Here is a 26,960-nt window from a genome sequence, read left to right as displayed (position 1 = left end):
ATTTCCAATGCTATCCCAAAAGTCCCCCAACCCCCATCCCACTCCCCTACCCACCCATTCCCACTTTGTGGCCCTGGCGTTTCCCTGTACTGAGGCATATAAAGTTTTGCAAGCCATCTTTCCAATGACACTGACTAGGCCATCTTCTGATACATATGCAGCTAGAGACCTGAGCTCGGTTGGGGGGGGGGGAGTGTTACTGGTAAGTTCATATTGTTGTTCCACCCATAGGGTTGCAGATCCCTTTAGCTCTTTGAGTACTTTCTCTAGCTCCTCCATCGGGGGCCCTGTGATCCATCCAATAGCTGACTGTGAGCATCCACTTCTGTGTTTGCTAGGCCCTGGCATAGCCTCACAAGAGACAGCTATATCAGGGTCCTTTCACAAAATCTTGCTGGTGCATACAATGGTGTCAGCGTTTGGAGGCTGATTATGGGATGGCTCTCTGGGTATGGCAGTCTCTAGATGGTCCATCCTTTTGTCTCAGCTCAAAACTTTGTCTCTATAACTCCTTCCACGTGTGTTTTGTTCCCAATTCTAAGAAAAGGCAAAGTGTCCACACGTTGGTGTTTGTTCTTCTTGAGTTTCATGTGTTTTGCAAATTGTATCTTGTATCTTGGGTATTCTAAGTTTCTGGGCTAAATCCACTTATCAGTGAGTACATGTTATGGGAGTTCTTTTGTGATTGGGTTAGCTCACTCAGGATGATACCCTCCAAGTCCATCCATTTGCCTAGGAATTTCATAAATTCATTCTTTTTAATAGCTGAGTAATACTCCATTGTGTAAATGTACCACATTTTCTGAATCCATTCCTCTGTTGAGGGGCATCTGGGTTCTTTCCAGCTTCTGGCTATTATAAATAAGGCTGCTATGAACATAGTGGAGCATGTGTCCTTCTTACCAGTTGGAACATCTTCTGGATATATACCCAGGAGAGGTATTGTGGGATCCTCTGGTAGTACTATGTCCAATTATCTGAGGAACCACCAGACTGATTTCCAGAGTGGTTGTATAAGCTTGCAATCCCACCAACAATGGAGGATTGTTCCTCTTTCTCAACATCCATGCCAGCATCTGCTGTCACCTGAACTTTTGATCTTAGCCATTCTGACTGGTGTGAGGTGGAATCTCAGGGTTGTTTTGACTTGCATCTTACTGATGATTAAGGATGCTGAACATTTTTTTCAGGTGCTTCTCAGCCATTCAGTATTCCTCAGGTGAGAATTCTTTGTTTAGCTCCGAGCTCCATTTTTAAATGGGGTTATTTGATTTTCTGGAGTCTACCTTCTTGAGTTCTTTATATATATTGGATATTAGTCCCCTATGTGATGTAGGATAGGTAAAGATCCTTTCCCAATCTGTAGGTGGCCTTTTTGTCTTAGTGATGGTGTCTTTTGCCTTACAGAAGCTTTGCAGGTTTATGAGGTCCCATTTGTTGATTCTCCATCTTACAGCACAAGCCATTGCTGTTCTATTCAGGAATTTTTCCCCTGTGCCCATATCTTCGAGGCTTTTCCCCATTTTCTCCTGTATACGTTTCAGTGTCTCTGGTTTTATGTGGAATTCCTTGATCCACTTAGCTTTGACAAGGAGATAGAAACGGATCAATTCGCCTTTTTCCTCATGTTAACCGCCAGTTGTGCCAGCACCATTTGTTGAAAATGCTGTCTTACATTATGAACTAACCAGTACCCTGGAGCTCTTGACTCTAGCTGCATATGTATCAAAAGATGGCCTAGTCGGCCATCACTGGAAAGAGAGGCCCATTGGACATGCAAACTTTATATGCCCCAGTACAGGGGAACGCCAGGGCCAAAAAATGGGAATGGGTGGGTAGGGAAGTAGGGGGGAGGGTATGGGGAACTTTTGGGATAGCATTGGAAATGTAATTGAGGAAAAGATGTAATTTAAAAAAAAAAAAAAAAAAGAAAATGCTGTTTTTTTTCCACTGGATGGTTTCAGCTCCCTTGTCAAAGATCAAGTGACCATAGGTGTGTGGGTTCATTTCTGGGTCTTCAATTCTCTTCCATTGGTCTACTTGTCTGTTGCTATACCAGTACCATGCAGTTTTTATCACAATTGCTCTGTAGTACAGCTTTATATCAGGCATGGTGATTCACCAGAGGTTCTTTTATCATTGAGAAGAGTTTTTGCTATCCTAAGTTTTTTGTTATTCCAGATGAATTTGCAGATTGCCCTTTCTAATTCGTCGAAGAATGGTCAATTTTGGAGAAGGTAGCATGAGGTGCTGAGAAGAAGTTATAACCTTTTGTTTTAGGATAAAAAGTTCTGTAGATATCTATTAAATCCATTTGTTTCATAACTTCTGTTAGTTTCACTGTGTCCCTGTTTAGTTTCTGTTTCCACAATCTGTCCATTGATGAAAGTGGTATATTGAAGTCTCCCACTATTATTGTTTGAGGTGCAATGTGTGCTTTGAGCTTTACTAAAGTTTCTTTTATGAATGTGGCTGCTCTTGCATTTGGAGCATAGATATTCAGAATTGAGAGTTCCTCTTGTAAGATTTTATCTTTAATTTGTATGAAGTGCCCCTCCTTGTCTTTTTTGATAACTTTGGGTTGGAAGTCAATTTTATTAGATATTTGAATGGCTACTCCAGCTTGTTTCTTCAGGCCATTAGCTTGGAAAATTGTTTGCCAGCCTTTCATTCTGAGGTATTGTCTGTCTTTTTCCCTGAGATGGGTTTCCTGTAAGCAGCAAAATGTTGGGTCCTGTTTCTGTAGCCAGTCTGTTAGTCTATATCTTTTTATTGGGGAATTGAGTCCATAAATATTAAGAGATATTAAGGAAAAGTAATTGTTGCTTCATATTATTTTCTTGTTAGAGTTGACATTTTGTACTTGTGGCTGTCTTCTTTTAGGGTTGTTGAAGGATTAGTTTCTTACTTTTTCTACAGTGTAGTTTCCGTCTGTGTCTTGGTTTTTTTCTTTTATTATCCTTTGAAGGGCTGGATTCGTGGAAAGATAATGTGTGAATTTGGATTTGTCATGGAATACTTTGGTTTCTCAATCTATGGTAATTGATAGTTTGACTGGGTACAGTAGCCTGGGCTGGTATTTGTCTTTTCTTAATGTCTGTATAACATCTGTCAAGGATCTTCTGGCTTTCATAGCCTCTGGTGAAAAGTCTGGTGTAATTCTGATAGTCCTGCTTTTATATGTTACTTTATCTCTTTCCCTTACTGCTTTTAATATTCTATCTTTATGTAGTGCATTTGTTGTTCTGATTATTATGGGTCTTTTCTGGTCCCGTCTATTTGGAGTTCTGTAGGCTTCTTGTATGTTCATAAGCATCTCTTTCTTTAGGTTTGGGAAGTATTCTTCTATAATTTTATTGAAGATATTTGCTGGCCATTTAAGTTGAAAATCTTCATTCTCATCTACTCCTGTTATCCATAGGTTTGGTCTTCTCATTGTGTTCTGGATTTCCTGGATGTTTTGACTTAGAATCTTTTTGGATTTTGCATTTTCTTTGACTGTTGTGCTCATGTTCTCTATGGAATTTTCTGTACCTGAGATTCTCTCTTCCATTTCTTGTATTGGGTTGCTGATGCTCGCGTCTATGATTCCAGATTTCTTTCCTAGGGTTTCTATCTCCTGCGTTGCATCACTTTGGGGTTTCTTTATTGTGTCTATTTCCCTTTTTACGTCTAGTATGGTTTTCTTCAATCCCATCACCTGTTTGGTTGTGTTTTCCTGTTTTTCTTTAAGGACTTCTACCTGTTTGTTTGTGTTTTCCCGTTTTTCTTTAAGGACTTGTAACTCTTTAGCAGTGTTCTCCTGTATTTCTTTAAGTGAGTTATTAAAGTCCTTCTTGATGTCCTTTACCATCATCATGAGATATGCTTTTAAATCCGAGTATAGATTTTCAGGTGTGTTGGGGTCCTCAGGACTAGGTGAGGTGGGAGTGCTGCTTTCTCATGATGGAGATACCTAAACCACAAAAAGACCCAACAAAGATAGAAAACTTCAGACCAATATCCCTTATGAATATTGATGCAAAAATCCTCAATAAAGTTCTTGCTAACCGAATCCAAGAACACATCAAAACAATCATCCATCCTGACCAAGTAGGTTTCATCCCAGGGATGCAGGGATGGTTCAATATACGGAAATCCATCAACGTAATCCAGTATATAAACAAACTCAAAGACAAAAACCACATGGTCATCTCGTTAGATGCGGAAAAAGCATTTGACAAGATCCAACACCCATTCATGATAAAAGTCTTGGAAAGATCAGGAATTCAAGGCCCATACCTAAACATGATAAAAGCAATCTACAGCAAACCAGTAGCCAACATCAAAGTAAATGGTGAGAAGCTTGAAGCAATCCCTCTAAAATCAGGGACTAGACAAGGCTGTCCACTTTCTCCATACCTATTCAACATTGTACTTGAAGTCCTAGCCAGAGCAATTCGACAACAAAAGGAGATCAAAGGGATACAAATTGGAAAAGATGAAGTCAAAATATCACTCTTTGCAGATGATATGATAGTATATATAAGTGACCCTAAAAATTCCACCAGAGAACTCCTAAGCCTGATAAACAGCTTCGGTGAAGTAGCTGGATATAAAATTAACTCAAACAAATCAATGGCCTTTCTCTACATAAAGAATAAACAGGCTGAGAAAGAAATTAGGGAAACAACACCCTTCTCAATAGTCACAAATAATATTAAATATCTTGGCGTGACTCTAACTAAGGAAGTGAAAGATCTGTATAATAAAAACTTCAAGTCTCTGAAGAAAGAAATTATAGAAGATCTCAGAAGATGGAAAGATCTCCCATGCTCATGGATTGGCAGGATCAACATTGTAAAAATGGCTATCTTGCCAAAAGCAATCTACAGATTCAATGCAATCCCCATCAAAATTTCAAATCAATTCTTCAATGAATTAGAAAGTGTAATCTGCAAATTCATCTGGAATAACAAAAAACCTAGGATAGCAAAAACTCTTCTCAAGAATAAAAGAACCTCTGGTGGAATCACCATGCCGGACCTAAAGCTCTACTACAGAGCAATTGTGATAAAAACTGCATGGTACTGGTATAGTGACAGACAAATAGACCAATGGAATAGAATTGAAGACCCAGAAATGAACCCACACACCTACGGTCACTTGATCTTCGACAAGGGAGCTAAAAACATCCAGTGGAAGAAAGACAGCATTTTCAACAAATGGTGCTGGCACAACTGGTTGTTAACATGTAGAAGAATGCGAATCGATCCATTCCTATCTCCTTGTACTAAGGTCAAGTCTAAGTGGATCAAGGAACTTCACATAAAACCAGAGACACTGAAACTTATAGAGGAGAAAGTGGGGAAAAGCCTTGAAGATATGGGCACAGGGGAAAAATTCCTGAATAGAACAGTAATGGCTTGTGCTGTAAGATCGAGAATTGACAAGTGGGACCTCATGAAACTGCAAAGCTTCTGCAAGGCTAAAGACACCATCAATAAGACAAAAAAACCACCAACAGATTGGGAAAGGATCTTCACCTATCCTAAATCAGATAAGGGACTAATATCCAATATATATAAAGAACTCAAGAAGGTGGACTCCAGAAAGTCAAATAACCCCATTAAAAAATGGGGCTCAGAACTGAACAAAGAATTCTCACCTGAGGAATACCGAATGGCAGAGAAGCACCTGAAAAAATGTTCAACATCCTTAATCATCAGGGAAATGCAAATCAAAACAACCCTGAGATTCCACCTCACACCAGTCAGAATGGCTAAGATCAAAAATTCAGGTGACAGCAGATGCTGGCGAGGATGTGGAGAAAGAGGAACACTCCTCCATTGTTGGTGGGATTGCAAGCTTGTACAACCACTCTGGAAATCAGTCTGGCGGTTCCTCAGAAAATTGGACATAGTACTACTGGAGGATCCAGCAATACCTCTCCTGGGCATATATCCAGAAGATGTCCCAACCGGTAAAAAGGACACATGCTCCACTATGTTCATAGCAGCCCTATTTATAATAGCCAGAAGCTGGAAAGAACCCAGATGTCCCTCAACAGAGGAATGGATACAGAAATTATGGTACATTTACACAATGGAGTACTACTCAGCTATTAAAAAGAATGAATTTATGAAATTCCTAGCCAAATGGATGGACCTGGAGGGCATCATCTTGAGTGAAGTAACACAATCACAAAAGAACTCACACAATATGTATTCACTGATAAGTGGATATTAGCCCAAAACTTAGGATACCCAAGATATAAGATACAATTTGCTAAACGCATGAAACTCAAGAAGAATGAAGACCAAAGTGTGGACACTGTGCACCTTCTTAGAATTGGGAACAAAACACCCAGGGAAGGAGTTACAGAGACAAAGTTCGTAGCTGTGATGAAAGGATGGACCATTTAGAGACTGCCGTATCCAGGGATCCATCCCATATTCAGCTTCTAAACGCTGACACCATTGCATACACTAGCAAGATTTTGCTGAAAGGACCCAAATATAGCTGTCTCTTGTGAGACGATGCTGGGGCCTAGCAAACACAGGAGTGGATGTTCATAGTCAGCTATTGGATGTATCACAGGGCTCCCAATGGAGAAGCTAGAGAAAGTACCCAAGGAGCTAAAGGGATCTGCAACCCTATTGTTGGAACAACATGATGTACTAACCAGAACCCCGGAGCTCTTGTCTCTAGCTGCATATGTATCGAAAGATGACCTAGTCGGCCATCAATGGAAAGAGAGGCCCATTGGACTTGCAAACTTTATATGCCCCAATATAGGGGAATGCCAGGGCCAAAAGAATGGGAATGGGTGGGTAGGGAAGTGGGGGGCGCAATGGGGGACTTTTGGGATAGCATTGGAAATGTAATTGAGGAAAATATGTAATAAAAATATTAAAAATTTAAAAAAAGAATACATCTACTGTATTTAAAAACAGCCCTTCTATGGGAGAGAAGTATATGTGATTGGAGCACATGTTTATTCTTTTGAGTTTCCTCCTGCTTCAGCACAGATAATTGAATTGTGTGCTGTAGCCAGTGTTTTGAAATGTTGAAAAATAAAGCTTTATTTTGTTTACCGAAAGCCTATATATATATATATATGTGTGTGTGTGTGTGTGTATGTATATATATATATATATATATATATATATATATATATATATATATATATATATATGTATACCAGGGCTTGAAATAGTTCCTTTTGTTAGATACTATGATTTCTCAAATTTGCAATTGTGTATGGATATACAACTCAAGAAAAAATACTGTTCCTGTAAAGGAATCTCTCTGGACATTTAAGAACCCATTCTAGATTGCCTGGACAAGACCTCTTAAGACAATGCCATGCTAGATTTATATCCCAGAGTGATTATAGGCCATACAGAAGAGTAATTGGTCATATAATCTCATTCCTTACATCATCAAAATAGTAATGACTTGAGATAATAATTTGGGATTTTTTAGAGAATGTGCATGCCAACTTCTAAAGACTTGTTCTCAGTGTCCTCAGTTTCTACCTGTTCCACATAATGGTGTCAATTCTTGAGGACTTATACTTAATCAATTATTGCAAATGGATACTCATATTTATATTTCAGAAAAATAAAATATGCACATGTGACTATTTATACCTTTTCAGGCGTTCTAGCTGCAACTGCTCTAACAAGAGAGGCAACTAAAAGTGTAATTAGTCATTGCCTATGTTAATTATTTTTATATGCTTGGTGTCCCAAGTGAGATTAAAACAGATATTGGAATTGACTATTACAGTCAAGTATTTGAGATGTTTTGCCAAAAATTTAATGTTACCTATGTTACTGGGATTTTTTATATTTCTCAAGGACAAGGTATTGTGGAACTTTAAAACTATATTTTCTTAAAAAACAAAAAAGGGGGGAATTATATCCCCATGTACATTATTTAAATCATGCTTTTTATTTTTAAAATTTTAAAATTTTGATGCCAAAGAACTCCTTGCTGAGTGTCTTACAGTATCCTAAATCTAGGCATACTCACGCCTAGGTGAGGTGGAAGGATCCACTTGTTGGCATATGGCAGATCCTGATCAGAAAGAGGACATGTTTGTGTTTTTTTTTTCACAGAATGCTGCAGGAGAATGCCAGCTGCTGAAGAGTGGAAATTTACTAGCAGCCTGTCAGGGTCATAAACACTTGAGTCACAAACACTTGAGGGTCATAGACACTTGAGTCCCAAACACTTGACCCTTGGGCCTTAGCTACTCCCAGAACATTCTTAAACAAATAGTTCCTGGAACAACCGAAGAATGTTCCAACGCCCCAGGTGTGTCGTCTCATGTGAAGCATGACCTAACTGTTAGATAGATTTATGGTTTTGAATTACCCCTATTTCCTCCCCCTTCCTCCCCCTGGTTTGTAGTTTTTGCCTTTATAAGCTCTGTAAAATTTCAGGCTGGGGTCGAAACTCCTCTACTCCATGTGTGGTGTATGAGTCTCGACCCCAGCATGCTGGCTTGAGCTCTCTCTCGTTCCATCTTGTTTTCAATAAAACTTCCTCGTGTGATTACAGCAAGTCGATCTCAGTGTCCTACTGGGAGCGTGATGTTCCCGAGACTTGAGTGAGGGTCTCCCTTGGGGGGTCTTTCACTGCCAGAATGATTCATGTGTCAGGCTGACCTGTGAGCTTGCTGAGTGTTCTGACAATGGTGAGAGAAAGCTGTATTGAGTATATGTTCTTGTCCCACTTTTGCTTGCCTTTGTCCCAGATTATACAAGCTAAACTGCCTTGCTTCAAGCTTTTTAACCTTGAGGGACAGAGAACATAGGAGACTGGAACCTGATTTAGAAAAATTAAGCAAAAGGAGTTATAATGACTCTTCTCTTTCCTTTTATGTGACCAGTTATTCTGACTCAATCATGGACTGGTCTAGAAATAAATTCAATATTAGAGACCCTATTATAAAGATAGCTAAAAATTTTACTAGCCAGCAGAGTTAACTTGGAGCATAGCCTATTAACATGAGAAGTAACAGCTTTTCTGTTGAATCTGAAAGCCACCTCCCCACACCTGGAGGACAGAGCTTGGGCTTGATCAATTTGTAACTGAATAGAGTACCTGAACTTCCCCACAGACAAGCTTAATCCTGTTGCTTTTAACTTGTATTTCAAGCAGGACAGTTACCTCCATGTAGGCTCACCTTCAGCAAGCCCAGATGGCAGTAATTCATTGATATGAAGAGATGCATTGAGTGCATATTGTGGCTTTGGTCTGATTGGGGAAAAGGTGTGTAATGAGGGACACAGCCAATGATGGGCCACTGGGTCTATGGCTTATTTTAATCTAAGACAGAGGCATCTGCCAATAGGCTGTGTTTGTTCATAATAAACACTAAAATGTCATGTTTGTGAAACAAACAAACAAACAAACAACAAGCGGCACATGTTCTCCAGGGTGGATAAGAATAACTTCAATTATACACAGTCCTAAGACAGGCTAGGCCACCAGCTACCATAGTTCCCAGGCAGGACCATGGAGCATAAGTACATTTTATGCCCCAGTTCAGCTAATTTTTAATAAGTAATAAGGGAGGAATTGTAGTCTCCCCCAGCCTTGAGCAGGCTGGCTTAGACCTGTTCTGTCACTGTCAGCTAGCCCACCTAGGGTGGAGTCTTCTGACCTAGATAAGGTCTATTGTCCTGCCACATTTGCAACTTTTCTCCAAGACACCACTAACTGCTGAGAGGCTGAGCCTGTTCTCCTGACACTATCCTGACAAAACAAGATCCTGGCATTTTGAGGGATGGGATCCCCCCCTATATAAGCTCAGACTCTTAAGTAAACATTTGCCTTGATCAGATAACTTTTGTCCTGGCTCCTTATTTCTCTCACAGTTTCTCCCATACAGCCCCAGCTTTCCTTTGGGAACCCTGCTCATATAGCTGCAGGCAGCTACATCGATGTACAACAACTCAAACCTTGGACCCAGACATGGCCCTCAGCAGCAGCCCAGACTTGGTCATCACTACTGTCTCAGGTGGCAGCATAGGCCATTCACATCAATATGGTCTCCAGGGACAGTACAGCCCGTGGACATCAACACGGACTAAAGCCACATCAAAGATTATGGACATCTGCATGTTGTTACAGGACAACATGCTCCTAAGACATCAACCCAGACTGGAGCCACATCACTGCCACTAACCAACTAATGGCCCTCAGCAGCATCACAGAACACAGCGATGGTCCTTCAAGGAAATCCAACCTACAAAGTGGACCCTTCCTCATGTCAGATCTCCATCATTGTCCAGATGTAGAGTGAACCCCTGGCCAAGCTGCTTGATTGCCAGCTGAGTTTGTATCTGCTTAAGCACTGGCTGCTGGTGCATACCACCTGGTCTCCCCCCCTTGGCAATGACTTGATCCACCATTGACTTCAAGCCTCTTTCTCACCTGTCACTGCTGTCACATCACCAGTTCTACCTCTCTTCACAGGACATGAATGAATCACTCCTCTATCTCTTCTTCATCATTCTTATCTCTCCATCACCTGTTTTCTTCTTGCAATGGCTCCTGCCAGAGGCTTTTGTGCCCACTGCTAAGCTGCCTTCTGCTTAGGGGTAGAGGTCATTTGTGCCTTATTTTAAATTATTATCATATATAGAGTATATGTCATATATAACATAATACATGTATGCATGTATGTGTGAATGTTTCTGAGTGTGCAAATGAGTGAGTCTGAATCTATATTTATCATGCCTTTTACAACAAAGGTTCTTTTCTTTCTATTTGTCCTACCCTATTCCAATGTGTTAGTTTTTGTTCATTCATATGTTATCAAATTGTATTATATAATACATAATATTATATTATACATAATTATATATAACATATAATAATATACTATACAATTATACACACACACACACACATATATATATATATATATATATATATATATATATATATATATATATTATTCCTTTCGAAGCCTGTTTGTTTTCTAATGGAAGAAAGACAGGGGATGGATCTGAGTGGGAGAGAAAGTAGGAAGGACTGAAGGGAGGGAAAAGAATAATCAGCATACACTGTATTAAAAAAGTCCACTTTCAATAAAAGGAAAACAAGTATTTTTTTCTTATTTATAAGCTAACTGGATCTCATTTCTTTGTAACTTGTATAAACACACATTAACTCCCACACATGACACAGATTATATATTAGCTAGGAAAGAAGAAGAGGAGTTCTCATTACTAAAGTGCTCTGTGAAGGCAAACATCAAGCTGAGCCAGCTTATTTTGAAGAGGGACAGATAATGAACTCCAAATGTCATTGTGTCATATTGAACGATGGTAACTTCATTCCAGTGATGGGTTTTGGTACTGCTATTCCTTTAGAGGTAAGACCAGGGTTGCTGGGTTTGAGGGTCCAGAAGAAATAGAATCAGAATGAGTGAAACTCTGTGTGATTTGTAAAGTCACTCACTTTCAGGTGCTCTTTTAAAGTCAACTGGGAAAGCTGTTATTGCAATAAAGTTTCTTTGATAAGGTGTGTGAGCCCTTTAATATGGTGCTCTGCTTTGTGTTTGACTAACTATCTCATTTTAATTGAACAGTATGGGCTAAGCAAGTGACTTTCTGTCTTCTTTTTCTGGATGTTAATGTTTCAGAGTTACCACTCACAAACATATTGGTCTTTAACCTTTAATTTCCCTCAGCCTTTCCAATGCTGTTGTAATGGATTTTGGTTGAAGAGCTAACTTCATTAACCATTCTTGATGCAAAAGAAAAAACTAGAAATAAAATGGCCTAGCAAAACCCAGGAACTTAGTGAAGGCATTTAGACATGATTGAGCTCTGTTGCAAATAACATTTATGTAGAGGCAGGGATGCCTGTTTTTCTTCTGAAATCATAAAATAGTTGTCTTCCTGAAATTTTGACTTAAGTTCAGGGTCTTGGATCATGAAGTCATTCCTTTAATACCACGTTTAATTTTTTATGTCAAATGGAATATATTTTCTTGTGTAAATTTTTGTTTAAAATTCTTATGATTCCCTGTAGTGAGTACTGGATCTTAGGTGCTAGCAGTTATCTCTTATAACAATGGCTAGCCTGTAATTGCCAAGCACAAAAGAAGCTCTCAGATTGACTCACTCTTGTTACCCCATAGACAGAGATCTTAATCTTAGCTGGAATTATTACTACAAAAGACACAGGATAAATCTGATAGCAGAGAAGGTCATATTTTGTGACTCAAAATGTTCTGAATCATGACTATTCATCTATAAATGATACTTTTTTTGTTTCTTTTTAGTATCCCAAGAGTAAAGCTAAGGAGCTCACCAAAATAGCTATAGATGCTGGTTTCCATCACTTTGATTCTGCTTCTGTCTATAATACCGAAGATCATGTAGGAGAGGCCATCAGAAGCAAGATTGCTGATGGCACTGTAAGGAGAGAAGATATATTTTACACCTCAAAGGTACTGCTTACATAATTTATCCGTGAATGAACAATAATATTTGAAGAGATATTCATATGATTGTATCAGTGATTATTAGTGAATTGTATTTTCTTATCTATCTTTAATTCACATGCATTTGTGTATTGAATATAATCTTAAGTCAAAGAGAGTGGCTTTCTCATTATCAATGTCATTAGATTCATGAATTTTATGCCTCTCATTTCTGCACCTTATTTCATAGCAATATGATGTAAACTGGACTATGGGAAAGAGCAGTCTTACTTATCTCCTGGATAACATTTTAGTAGTTTTCAACACTCTGAACAGGTTAGATACTTTTTTTAGTAGGAGAAAATAGGATAAGACTTCCAATTTTAAGTAAGATATAACTAATCCTATTTATATTATATGTAATATAAAACAAAACATTGAAAATATTTTTCCCATAGTTACATGAATTAAATATTATATAAGGCAGAGTAACGGAGATAAGAATCCACGATTGACATTTGATGTACACAGGTGCATACTGCATAAGCAAAACATCACACATATGTGGATACTCACCCAACTAACTCTTCCATATTGAGTTGTCTGGGTAAGAACATTAGACGAGACACATCTTTCACATTTTCAATCCAGGGAAATATAGTATTGATGAAAAACATTGATGAGTTCATAATAAAGAGGTATTTGAGTGGTTAGATCAGATTAAAGGCCGTTTGGTGCACATCAATTTCAAATCAGTAGGAAAAATATCTTTGTATTAGCTGAAGCAAATGATTTATTATTAGAATTTATTAATTCAATTTAAATTCTATCTTCAATTGCAGCTTTGGTGTACTAGCCTTCGCCCAGAACTTGTGAGATCTTCCTTGGAACGGTCACTGCAAAAACTCCAGTTCGACTATGTGGACCTGTATCTCATTCATTTCCCAATGGCCCTGAAAGTATGTTGCCTGAAATTCCAGAAATATTTCATATAGAGTATAGTTTGGAATTATAGTGTCTATGATATGGCAGCTATAGCTTCTATGAATCTAAACTACACATCCTGCTGAGGCTCAGAGATCTTAAGAGAGGAGGGGGAAGAATGATTTTATGGTCCAGGAGAGTAGAAAGTTTGTTGTGAGATTACATCTTCTAGAGATATCAGAGAAGCTATACCCATGAAATTTCACCAATGTGCTGACCAGAGTCGAGCTGAACAAGGACAGTAGACATGTTAATGTGGAAGGGGAAGGTCTCATGAGGCCAAATATTAGCCAAAAAACAAGCATACAAAAAACAACTAAGGAATGCTGAAAGCAAGTTAGATAATCTTTTCAGGAAAGAGACCTCAGATTGTTTATCCACCAAGTGGTCAACTATAAATAATCATAAAAGCCAACAAACACATTTCATAATGACACAGAGATACAATATTTATAAAAACATATAATATATATAAGAAAAGAGAATCCTACCATTGAACGGTGTTTCATATAACTCAATATTCAAAATACATGACAAATATTATTACATTAAATATGACCCATCTATCTTAAGGAGATTTAGTTCTCTGTTCTTCCTTTTCCTAGAAGTACTGCTATTGATTGGAAAAGGCATTTGTTGAGAGGTTACTTTAACATTTGTTTCTATTCCAGCCAGGAGAAGAAAATTTTCCAGTAGATAAACATGGAAAGTTAATATTTGACAGAGTGGATCTCTGTGCCACCTGGGAGGTAAGTGCTAGAATCCCAGATCACAGGAGTAGTGCATACAGAGGATAAAGTCAGTCCACAATTTCATTTATGAGAGTAGAGTATACCTTCTGTCATAAAAACTGAAGCTATTTCCAAGGACTGAGGTCACATTCATGGCTTTATGTAGTAGAAATCTAAGTAGTAAACAACTCTAGAAAGTATTTTGTGTGTATATTTTCTTCCCCAGGCCATGGAGAAGTGTAAGGATGCAGGACTAACCAAGTCCATTGGGGTATCTAACTTTAACTATAGACAGTTGGAGATGATTCTGAATAAGCCTGGGCTCAAGTACAAGCCGGTATGCAACCAGGTGAGGATCCTCAGCCTCTTCTTGTTCATTTCTGTGTCCTTTCTTGCCATTGGTTGATAGATATTCTGCTAGCATTCATATTAGCTTTGTGGAACAGCACAAGCCAATAGATCCTTTTATTGATTGATTGATTGATTATTTTTTCTTGAGACAGGGTTTCTTCTCTGTATAGCCCTGGCACAAGCCAATAGATCCTTTTTATTTATTTATTTATTTATTTATTTATTTATTTATATTTATTTATTTATTTATTTATTTATTTATTATTTTTTCTTGAGACAGGGTTTCTTCTCTGTATAGCCCTGGCTGTCCTGGAACTCACTCTGTAGAGCAGGCTGGCCTCGAACTCAGAAATCCTCCTGCCTCTGCCTCCCAAGTGCTGGGATTAAAGACGTGAACCACCACGCCTGGCTAGTGGTTCCTTTTCTTGATAAACTTTAGAAAAGTAAGGATGATCAAAGTAGTCTGTGGTCAGTAATCACACTCTAAATGGGAAAGTGAACTTATATTCAATGTATTAAGAATGGACAATGATTAACAGGGGGACAAAAGTATAAGCAACAATACCTAGAAAAGATTGAAAAAGTGTGAGATTACCAGGAATCAAGGATGCTGTGTCAATAACAGATGATGGGTTTCATTGGGCTCATATGCTTTGTTGATTATGGACCACAACTTAAGCAATACTAAAAATTAAGTAAAGCAGACTACAATTCTCATCCAGGTTAGAGGGCAGATGTTTATTTTTTGTTGTGGTATTATTTTGGGTATGTAAAATTAAACTCAGAAACTTTGAACAAGACTTCAATGGACTCTGTTTCTAAGCATGGTTCAATACACTCTCCCAGTTGATGGAATCAAATGAGTTGTGAAATAGTTTCTTTGTATCTCTGGCTCCATTCTTTCAGGTATTAACAACAGCATTCATTAGACAAGTAAAAGTTAGATATGAGAAAGGAGGTTATATAGTAAAACTTCTCCTAGTAATGAGGATACATATTCTTTTGCAGTTGTATTAGCATTATGGAAATATACAGAGTTTATTACATTCCATTCTATATGGTTTTTCTCTTACATATGTGCTTATCGTGTACATGCAATTTGTGTTGATGTATATGTGGAGGCCTAAGGTTGATATCATAAGTATTCTTCTGGGGCTTGTTCCAGCCCCAGCAAGCAGCAGAACTTGGCAGCCTTGGCCATGAGGCTCTGGCTGTAAAGTCCAGAACAGAAAGGATTACTGGGACAATTGATGCTAGTTAGCTGGAGCTTAAACAACTAGTGGTGATTAAGAAGAGACCAGCATCACTGAGGTGAAATTTTATGGGAGGTGTTTCTGAGAGTACAAAGAAGCTGTATTCCAGAGGTAGCCAAGATTGTACTTCCTGATGCAGGTGTACTTGGCAATGTGTAAGACTCACCCAAGTGGTACTTGTGAAGGTTTAAGGGGGTCATGAAGAGCAGCTGAGGCTTGACATTGTCAGAGGCCATGGAAGGTCAGTGGTGAAGGTGCAGTCTCAGTTGTAGTTGATGTCCTAGGACTGAAGGGGTCATGCCAAGAATTTGAGGCTTGACACCATGAAGAGGGTCTATGATAGGCTATTGGTGAAGCCTAGTCACAGCAGAAGACCCCAGTGTATTGTAGATGTCAGTACCATGGATGATCATCATGAACAGCAGCAGCAGTGCAGTGAACTAACCTGAGTTTAGAGTGCTACAGAGGGCAGAGTTGGAGAAGTGACACCAGCCTGTTGAAGGAGCCCAGATAATCTGTGTGAACACCAGACAGTGAAATAAAAATGTGTAATATTGAAGTTGCCTTGGAGACCTCAACATGTTCGAGATGCTGGAGCCATGAACTATCTGCAGAGGAAAGCAGCTAATAGGGAGTAGAACCAACCCAGGAGATATTTTTGACTTTAACAGAGATGAAAATGGAGTTGGAGATCTGAAGATGGGTTCAAAATCAGACATGGAGATTCAGAGTGTGGAGTTGTGATTTCTTGGCTTGCTTTGTGGATTATAGTTAAGTGATTGGATGAATCTCAAAAGAAACTTTGAACTTTGGACTTTTAACATTGTTGAGACTGCTATAGACTATAGGGACTTTGGAAGTATACTATGCATACTAAATGTACTTTGCAGTATACTATGTTTAGGTATGACTCCCATAAACTCATGTGTTTGAACAAAACTATGGGGTCCAGGGAGGAGAATGTTATGGTTTCTATATGCTTGTCCCAGGGAGTGGCACTGTTAGAAGGTGTGTCCTTGTTGGAGTAGATGTGTCACTGGAGGTGTGGGCTTTAAATACATCATCCTAGATGCCTTGAAACCAGTATTCTGTTAGCATCCTGCAGATGAAGTTGTAAGTAGAACTCTCAGCTCCTGCACTAAGCCTGCCTGGATGCTGCCATGTTCCCACCTTCATGATAAAGGACTGAACCTTTGAACCTGTAAGCCAGCCCCAATGAAATGTTATCCTTATGAGAGTTGCCTTGGTCATGGTGTCTGTTCAAGAAGGAAAATCCAAACTAAGACAAATTTCCAACATTTTGTTTTAAACACTTAAAAATTGTACTTGTTCTTTTTAAAGTTTATATATGTTCCATAGTCAACCCCCCTCCATCTTTTATTCTTTCATTCTCAAGCCAGCCCTAATCTCTTTCTACTTCTCAGGAACCTCTATTTTCATTTCTTTGTTAATGATCTTGTCCTATTAATTAATGTTTCTTGCATCAGAATGGGTAGGAAGCTCTACACTTAACTTTTGGTGATGTTATATTGAGCTCACACTTTGTTGTATAGGCTTTCCTAATGTAGTTTATAATATTTTAACATGTTCTTTATATCAATGTTTGCTTTCATGTAATATAGTATCTTTCTTCATTCATCTGCAGGTAGAATGCCATCCTTATCTCAACCAAATGAAACTTCTGGATTTCTGCAAATCAAAAGATATTGTATTGGTTGCCTATGGTGTTCTGGGAACACAACGATATAAAAGATGGTAATGGGTTCATTAAAATTAATTACAAATTAATAAGTGTTTTAGCATACCTTTAGTCTTGCAATTCTGTAGGGGGTGGTTCTGATGTTAAGGTCATGTTTGCCAATTGGCTGTTGATCTGTAAGTAAAGAAGCCATGGGCCCATTGCTGGGGGGAAGGTACAGTCAGGACTTCCAGGTCCTGAGAGGAAAAGGAGAGATGGAAAGGAGGAAAAGGGCATTTACCATGTTTTGGAGAGCGGAGAACCAGGCAACCATGTGAGATCTTAAAAAGAGAGTGGCCACACAGGCCACTCCTGCAAGTGGGCAGTTAGGGGAGTTTAGCATCTGAAGTTAAGAGCAGGTGGGAGAGACTGAGATAATAAACTGACATGCGCATGCTTTTCTAGGCTGAAGATAGTAGTGCTCAGCAATTGTTCCAAAAAGGCAATTTGAAATTGAACAACTGTGTGTTTGTCTTTTATCCATGGATTCAAGGGAAGCTGGGAGGGGGCTGGTACTGTGACCACATCCCAGAACAAAGTCAGATAGAGTGTAAAACTTCACGCTACATAATTCAAAGTCTTGAACTCACTCAGGTGATTTGGAAACAGAGAGAATTTGCATTTTAGAAAAAATACAAGTTTGCAATGTTGTTACACATGTTCAGGTACACACTTAAGAACATCCCTTCTCTAGGGCCTCCTTTGTGGTTATTTGAAACTTCTTTACATGCTATAGCCTGAGATATCTAACCTACCTACATTTCATTCCAGGGTAGACCAGAACTCCCCTGTTCTCTTGGATGAACCAGTTCTTGGTTCCATGGCAAAAAAATATAATCGAACTCCAGCCTTGATTGCCCTTCGCTATCAGTTACAGCGTGGGATTGTGGTCCTCAGCACCAGTCTCAAAGAGGAGCGGATCAAAGAGAACATGCAGGTAATGAGTGAGATTGTGAGCTTCCACATTACACATACCAATTTACCATATGGACTTCTTTGGCCACTCAGAAGCCTTGCATGTGTGCTCTCCTTCTGCCTTACTTTCCCATGCTTGTGTTTTATATACATCTGAAGGTTTACGTCCTATTTTGTGACAGCACCACAGTTTTGCTGCAATATATAATTAGAATTGGAATGAAGACAGATTTTAGTCTCAGCATTGCATTTAAAGTGTTCTTAGTAAACCTAAGTGAATGAAATAACACTTTTTCTTCTGAAATAAAGCACCTGGAGTAGATAATTTTCAGTCTGCAAATTATTTTGTATATTTAAAAAATAATTATTTATTTATATCCCCAAAGTTCCCACACTTCCTCCCCTTGACAGACTCCCTCACCCCATCCTCCCTCCTCTTCATCTGTGAAAAGGGTGTGTCTCTCCAATTCTCTCCCAACCCCGGTGCATCAAGTCTCTGCAGGATTTGATGCATTCTCTCCGGCTGAGATAGGACAGGCAGCTCTTCTACATATATGCCAGGGGCGTCCATCCAGCCTGTTCATGCTCATCCAGCCCATGAAGGCTCTATGCCCCAGTATTGGGGAATGCCAAGTTCAGGAATTGGAGTGGGTGGGTAGGGGAGGGCGGGGGATACGGGATTTTTCCGAGAAAAAACTAGGAAAGGGGATAAAATTTTAAATGTAAATAAAGAAAATATCTAATAAAAATTAAAAAAGAAAATCCATCAATATAATCCACTATATAAACAAAGAAAAATAACAAAAACACACACATGATTTTCTCATTCGATGATAAAAATCTTTTGACAAAATCTAACACCCCTTCATGTTAAAAGTCTTGGAGAGACCAAGGGTTCAAGGCACATACCTAAATTTAATAAAAAGCAATGCCAAAATTACAGCAGACCAATAGCAAACATAAAACTAAATGGAAAGAAATTTGAATAAATCCCAGTAAAATCAGACAAGACAAGGTTGCCCACACTCTCCCTATTTACTGAGTATTGTATTTGAAATTCTATCTAGATCAATAAAACAACAAATGGAGAACAATGGGATACAAATTGGAAAGGAAGAAGTCAGGCTATCATTATTTGCACATGATATGATAGTATACATAATTGACTCCAAAAACTATCAGAGGACTCCAACAGCTGATTAAAAAAAAACAAAAAAACAAAAAAAAAAGCAAAAAACAACAACAACAAAAAAAAACCTTCAGCAAATTGGTTGCATAAAAAATTAACTCAAAGAAAGCAGTAGACATTCTTTATACAAATGATAAATGCACTGAGAAATGAGATGGGGAAGTAACACCCATCATAGTAGCCACAAATAACATAAAATATCTTGGTGTAAGTCTAACCAAGCAAGGCAAAGACCTGTATGACAAGAAGAAAGCCCATGAAGAAAGAAATTAAGAAGATAGTAGAAGATAGAAAGATCTCCCATGCTCATGGATCGGCAGGATTAATATAGTGAAAATGGTCATCTTACCAAAATCATTCTACACATTCAATGCAATCCCCATCAAGATTTCCAACACGAGAAACCCTGTCTCAAAAAACCAAAAAAAAAAAAAAAAAAAAAAAAAAACCAAAAAAAAAAAAAAGATTTCCAACACAATATTTTCACAGACCTTTACAGAGAAATTCTTAATTTCAAATGGAAAAAACAAAACAAAACAAAAAGCACCCAGAATAGCCCAAACAATCCTAACAATAGAAGATTTCCTGGAGATATCACCATATCTGATCTCAAGCTGGAATACAGAGCAATAGTAATAAAAACTGCATGGTGTTGGTATAGAAACAGGCAGGAAGACTGATGGAACAGACTTGAAGACCCAGAAATAAACCCATACAATTACAGACACTTAATTTTCACAAAGAAGCCAAACCCCTACAATCAAACAAGAAGTCATCTTCAACAAATGGTGCTGGTCTAACTGTGTGTCTGCATAAAGAAGAGTACAAATAGATCCATACTTATCACCAAGTGGATCAAGGACCTCAACATGAAACCAGATACACTAAACCTAGTAAAAGAGAAAGTGGGAGAAAAATCCTTGAATGCATTGGTACTAGAGACAATTTTCTGAAGAGAACACCAATAACTATTTTGTAATTTTTGTACAAACATTTATTTTAACACTTAGGTATTCAACCACTTTAAATGTAATTTTATGTCAAGTATCTACAAATCCTGTAGTGAGTAATTTTTTTATTAAGAGGATTTTTTTACACCACTAATATTTGTATGAGTGAATGAAAACAACCCCTTCCCATGTTTGGACTCTCATATTTAAAACATCTATGCAACTAGTTATTCTGTGGCTAGAATTGTTTTTCTGCCTCGTCTGACCTCAGAGGGGTTATTCTGTACTTGGATGGGTTCTTTCATTTGTGTTGTGAAGTCCCTCAGTTCCAAGACTGAATCATTTGCACAGCAGTCTAAATATGTAAATTTGCAAAAATGTTTCCTATCTGTGTGGTAGGTTTTTGAATTCCAGCTGAGTTCAGAGGATATGAAAGTTCTTGATGGCCTGAACAGAGATATGCGATACATACCTGCTGCCTCGTAAGTGACTTCATTAACATGTTTACTCCATTTATTTTCAGGAGGAATGCTTTTAAAGTTATCTCAATAAATGTAAATCAGTTGAAGGTAATCAGAGCCCAGAATCAGAAAAAGAAACTTCTAGAATTCTTTCTAGTCTGTTCTTAGTTCTGGCCTTATTCACAGAAGCAGGGTGAGAAGTCCAAGTGTTACATTTATCTGTTGTTGTTCCTGAAGGTCTGTATTGTTTTGGGGAGCAAACTAGGTAAGCCCACATCACTGCTGAATTTAAATATTCTCTGTGATGGTCTGAATCTGTATGTCTTGTGAATATGCACTGTAGACATTTCAAGGAACTTCCATGTCAATATCATGCCATCATGTCCCTTTCTCCAGCACTTGCTTAAACCCTGATCTTCCTAAATGTATGATCCCTCAACCTTGTAGTCTATGTCATCATCTGCATATAAATTGTTCACTGTAGTCAGGAAATTCAATGGTTTTAATAGTTTAAAAAGTTAACTTCTTTCCTGATGTGCTTTTTGTTCAGGAACTAAATATTCAGGTCAGAGACCTGCTGGCTTGATGTGTTTGATAGCACATTCACTATTGTAGCTCTTATAAAATTTAAAGAGGTAAATGTAGAGTCCTAAGGAATTATTGGGAAAACATTGAAGACCCAGGGTTATGTTGAAAGATGGCTCAGTCCACTGAAGCTCCTGCCTGGAAATATGATTAAAGCCTGGGTGCAATAGTGTACTCTTGTCATTTAAGTGTTCTGAAGGTGATAACATGGAGATCCCCAGGCTTGCAGGTCAGCCATCCTACGCTAACTGTGAGAGAGTACAAGGTCAGTGAGAGACCCAGCCTCAAGAGAGGCAAATGCATTCTTGAGGATTACACCTAAGTGTTTCTATGTCCTCTACATTCATGTACGTACTTGTATATACACATCTGCAATCACAAATAAACCTTCACACACATATACAAGGACACACACATGCAGATTTTTAAATGGAATACTGTATAGAAACATTCCCACTGCTGTAGATAATTTAAAGTCCAAAGAAGCTGTGTTTTTCATTCTATATATAAAACAATAGAATTCAAGATAAGATGTATTATGAATGAGGGAAAGCAGTGGGAAAATCAATTCAAAATGAAAAATATGGTAATATATAAAAATTATAAACATAATGCAAAGTAGCATTATGCATATTTTCTTCTTATTGAAAATAGATTTGTTTACCATACAATATATCCTGATTACCATTTCCCCTCTCTATACTCTTCCCAGTTTTTCCCCACCTCCCTTCACCTCCAGATCCACTCCCTTTAGGTCTCACATTAGAAAAAATAGGTTTCTAAGAGACAACAACCAATCATCTCAAATTAGATTATAATAAGGCAAAGCTAGGTATCTTTATCTTGCTTTCCAAAATCATAAGATAAAGATCAAACATCACACTGAGGTGGGACAAGGCAACCCAATGGAAAGAAAAGAACCTCAAGAGCAGGCACAGGAGTCAGAGAACCACTCATTCACACATTCTGAGCTGAAATGAGCCATATTATTTAATGATCATTTTATAGTTCTTGGACTTAATGATAAAATAAAACATCATAAAGATAAATGCAGTTTAAAACGAAAGAAATTAAATATCAGTAACTATATATTCCCAAATTTTTTTTTTTTTTTTTTTTTTTTTTTTTTTTTTTTTTTTTGGTTTTTACGAGACAGGGTTTCTCTGTATAGCCCTGGCTGTCCTGGAGCTCACTTTGTAGACCAGGCTGGCCTCGAACTCAGAAATCCGCCTGCCTCTGCCTCCCGAGTGCTGGGATTAAAGGCGTGCGCCACCACGCCCGGCTCCCAAATATTTTTAATTTGTTACATTTATTTATTTGTATATAGGTGTATATGTATTTGTGTGGGTGCATGTCATGGAGATCAGCACTTGCCACTGAAGCTTCTCGCCTAATATAAAGGTCCCAACACTAAAACTCAAGTCATCAATTTTTACGTATAGCCTTACCCAACTGAGCCATCTCACCATTTTTCAATTAGTACTTCATTTCTTGTGTAGAACAATGTTTGCTTTCCTTGACGATTTTTAACATAAAATATTGACTATTTCTTAGTTAAAAAATTATTTTTTAAAATTTATTATTTAAATATTTTTAAGTGTATGGGTTTTACCTATATGTATTTGTGCACCCCATGCATTCCAGGTGCCATATAGGCCAGAAGAAGGCATAGTATATCATCCTCTGGAACTGCAGTTACAGATGGTTGTGAGCCACCATGTAGGTATTGTGAATAGCAACTGGATCTTCTGGAAGAGCAGTCAGTTCTTTTAAAAACTGAGATATCTCTCCAGCTTCTCTTTGCTTTTTTATTTTATATTTTTTGATAGATACATGTTTGGACATTTTATTCTTTATCTTCTATATGTTAAGTACTAGGGAAAGGAGGGTAATAATGATCTGAATCATTGATCTATTGTTTTCCTTCCAAGTAGAAACCAATGTTTTTGAAAGTAAGAAAAGAAGATTGTGTGCCTTAGGGGGGAAATTTTTATACTTTTACACTAAAATCAGTTAATCAGCTTCATAGAAATCACTCCTTGTAGATATAGAATGACTCACTGTACTATGTATACATTCTTTGTTCTTGCAGTTTCGAGGGCCACCCTGATTTTCCATTTTTGGATGAATACTAGTATGTGAGGATGTCTCCTGAAAGGCCTATGGGTGGGACACTGCTCAGCTGCTGCCATCTACAGACTTGCCACTTCTCTGGAGCAATTGAGAACTTCCTGGAGATAACAAAAAATATCATACTACTCTGAAAACAAATAAAAGACTCATTCTTCAGCACTTGACAAGGACACTGTACTGTTTTAATGCTTTGTCTTCCTCTGACTCATGACAACCCCAAATTAATCTGGCTAGAGTTTGTGTTTAGGGGATGGTAGAAGCTATCAGCCACTTTATGAACAGTTCTTCCACAATAACGGGTAGTATTTTCATTCTTTGAGGATGAAAGTTAGCAGGTATTTATTAATCTAGGTTTCTTCAGCTCAGGGATGGAAAATGTGTATTATGCAGTAAGAAAGATTGAGGAGAGTGAACAATAAACCCAGAACTATATTAAGCATTTTAGGCATAGAAGTTCTGATGTTTACAAGAATGAGATTTAGTTCACAAGTGTCAAAGCAGGGTGAGAGGTGAATCCACTTGCAGAGTTCATGAGGTTCCAATAACAAATACAACATTCCTGGAGATAACTTTTTTATTTACTTATTTTCATATATATCACATCACCACTGCAGTTTTTCTCTATACTTTTTACTCCCTCTGTCAGCTCCCCTCACTCCCAGATCCACTGACCCTCCATCTCCCTTCAGAAAAGAGTTGGCTTGCTAGGGATATCATCCAAAGATGATATAACATATTAGAATAAGACTAGGTGACCCAGTAGGAGGAAACAGACTTCAAAAAAGTCAGAAACACACCCCAAACCACTGTTAGGAATATCACAAAAACACCAAGCTATACAACCGTGAAATATATGTAGAGGACCTAGCTCAGACCAATACAGTTTTCTGATTGTTGCTTCAGTTTCTGTGTGTGAGCCTTGATTTGTTGATTGGGTGGGTATGGTTCTTCAGGGTCCCCAATTCCTCTGGCTCCTACAATCCTTCCTACCCCTCTTCCACAAGGCTTCCCAATCTCCACTTAGTGTTTGGCTGTGGGTTTCTACAACTGCTTCCATCAGTTGCTGAATGAAACCTCTCTGATAGTGATTATGCTAAACTCTGGTCTATGAGTACAGCAGAATATCACTAAGAATCATTTCATTGCCTTTTTAAAACAAGCCAGTCATGTTTTGTTCTATTTTGGGTTTCTGGATTATCCATCTTCTGGTTTCTGGACATCTAGGTATTGTCAAATGTGAGCCCTCTCTTGTGTAGTTGGTTTTAAGTTGGACAACCCATCGATTGGACACTCCCACAACTTCTGTACCACATTTACTTGAACATATCTTGCAGGCAGGGCAAATTGTAGGTCAAAGAATTTGTGGTTGGGTTGATATGAAAACCACTACAAAATCTATTCTGCTTTCCCTTAACATGGAGATCCATGCACTTCACCCCTTAAGCCCTCCTTGTTAGCTAGCCTATCTGGGTCTGTGGATTATACAATGTTTTAATAAATACATTTATTAGCTATAACTACTTATAACTGAGTGCATGTGTTTGTGTTTCTGAGTATCGGTTACCTCACTTTGAACAATTGTTTTTTAGTTCCATCTGCTTTTAAAATAGCAGCTGAGTAATATAACATTGATATATGTATCACATTTTCTTTATTCATTTTTGTTTTTTGTTTTGTTTCATATTGTTTTGTTTTTTTGTCAAGAGACATCTAGGTTGTTTCCAGTTTCTGGATATAATAACACTGCTATGAACATAGTTGAGCAAGTATCTTTGTGGTAGGATGGGGGATGTCCTTTGGGTATATACCTGAGTCTGGTACAGCTGGCTTTTGAAGTAGACCAATTCCTAATTTTCCGAGGAACTGTCATATTGATTTCCAAAGTGGCTGTGCAAATTTGCATTTCCACTAGCCATGGAGGAGTGTTACCCTTGCTCCACATCCTCACAAGAGTCAGTTGTCACTTCAGTTTTTGGTTTTAGCCATTATGATAGGTATAAGATGGTATCTCAAAGTAGTTTTGATTTGCATTTCCCTAATGACTAAGGATACTGAACATTTATTTAACTGTCTCTCAGCTATTTATTATTCCTCTGTTGAAAATTCTCTGCTTACACCTGTATACCATTTTGCCCATTTTTCTATTTTATTCACTTTATATCCTGATCATTGCCCCCTTCCTCCCTCCTTTCATTCTCACACTTACAAATATTTCCCCTATTGGCCCCTTCCCTTCGTCTCAGAAATGGAGACCTGCCCCTTGGGAACCACCGCACCCTGAGACATCTAGCCTCAGTAGGATTAATCACATCTTCTTCCACTAAGACACAACCAGACAGTCCAGGTAGAGGGAAGGGGGTCCAATGGCAAAGAACAGAGATCAAGAGAGCCCTTGCTCTACTTGTTAGGGGACCCACATGAAGACCAAACTGCACATTTGCTACAAATGTGTGGGTGGTTTAGGTCCAACTCCTGAATGTTCCATGTTTGGTGGCCCAGGCTTTATGAAATCACATGGTCCCAAATTAGTTGACTTTAAGGGTCATTCTGTGGTGTCCTTGACCCCTTTGACTTGCTCATTTCTATACCTTACTTTTCAAGAAGACCTCCTGAGCTGCTCCTGATATTTGACTGTGGGTTCCTGCATCTGACTCCACCTGCTGCTGTATTAAGGTTCTCAGGAAACAGTTATGCCAGGTTGCTGTCTTCAAGTATAACAAAGTATAATTAATCTCTCTTATGGGATGTGTCTCATGTTGGAGCAGTCACTGGTTGAATGTTCCCCCAGTCTCAGTTCTATTTTTATCCCTGCACAAGCTAGGCAAGACATATTTTGGGTTGAAGGTCTTGTGGATGGATTGATGTTCTCCCTCCTCTGGTTGTTTTGTCTGGCTACAAGGGGTGGCCATTTTAGTCTTTATATCCCCTTCAGATAGGTATCTCAGCTAGGGTTATCCCCATAGACTCACTGTATCCTTATTCCTAGGACTTTAGCTAGTCACCAGAGATGCACCCCACCAATTTCCATTTTCACTCCAAACTCTCTTCTGCCACCTTTCCCAACACCTGAACCCCATCCATGTTCCCCACTTTACTCCCTCTCCTACCAGTTCCATCTCTTCATCCACCTCTGATGACTGATTAATGGTGCTGGTCTAAATAAATGTCTGCACGTAGAAGAATGCAAATAGATCCATATTTATCACCCAGCACGAAGCTCAAGTCCACGTGAATCAA

The 26,960-nt window shown here is 38.4% G+C and overlaps 1 protein-coding gene across 1 annotated transcript; it reads left to right on the top strand.

Moving 5' to 3' along the window:
• The first annotated feature begins 11,224 nt into the window (after window positions 1-11,224).
• On the top strand, window positions 11,225-23,891 carry LOC147001078 (aldo-keto reductase family 1 member C21-like). The gene is made up of 9 exons (XM_085831303.1): window positions 11,225-11,377; window positions 12,293-12,460; window positions 13,276-13,392; window positions 14,089-14,166; window positions 14,375-14,497; window positions 17,398-17,507; window positions 18,262-18,427; window positions 20,944-21,026; window positions 23,683-23,891. The coding sequence occupies exons 1-9, from the start codon at window positions 11,294-11,296 to the stop codon at window positions 23,723-23,725; spliced, it is 972 nt and encodes a 323-aa protein (XP_085687429.1). The 5' UTR covers window positions 11,225-11,293; the 3' UTR covers window positions 23,726-23,891.
• Window positions 23,892-26,960: the final 3,069 nt, after the last annotated feature.

Source organism: Mus caroli, unplaced genomic scaffold (assembly GCF_978045245.1).
Source record: "Mus caroli unplaced genomic scaffold, Mus_caroli_1 scaffold_15, whole genome shotgun sequence".
NCBI classification, from domain to species: Eukaryota; Metazoa; Chordata; class Mammalia; order Rodentia; family Muridae; genus Mus; species Mus caroli.
The sequence above is the reverse complement of the archived record's forward strand: the minus strand, read 5'-3'. Positions and strand labels throughout refer to the sequence as shown.

Bases quoted from the DNA above. Each gene is read 5' to 3' on its own strand.
- LOC147001078 (XM_085831303.1), top strand. From the start codon at position 11,294: ATGAACTCCAAATGTCATTGTGTCATATTGAACGATGGTAACTTCATT. The intron at 12,461-13,275 runs GTACTGCTTACA...CTTCAATTGCAG, and splicing joins ATATATTTTACACCTCAAAG to CTTTGGTGTACTAGCCTTCG. The intron at 14,498-17,397 runs GTGAGGATCCTC...ATTCATCTGCAG, and splicing joins ACAAGCCGGTATGCAACCAG to GTAGAATGCCATCCTTATCT.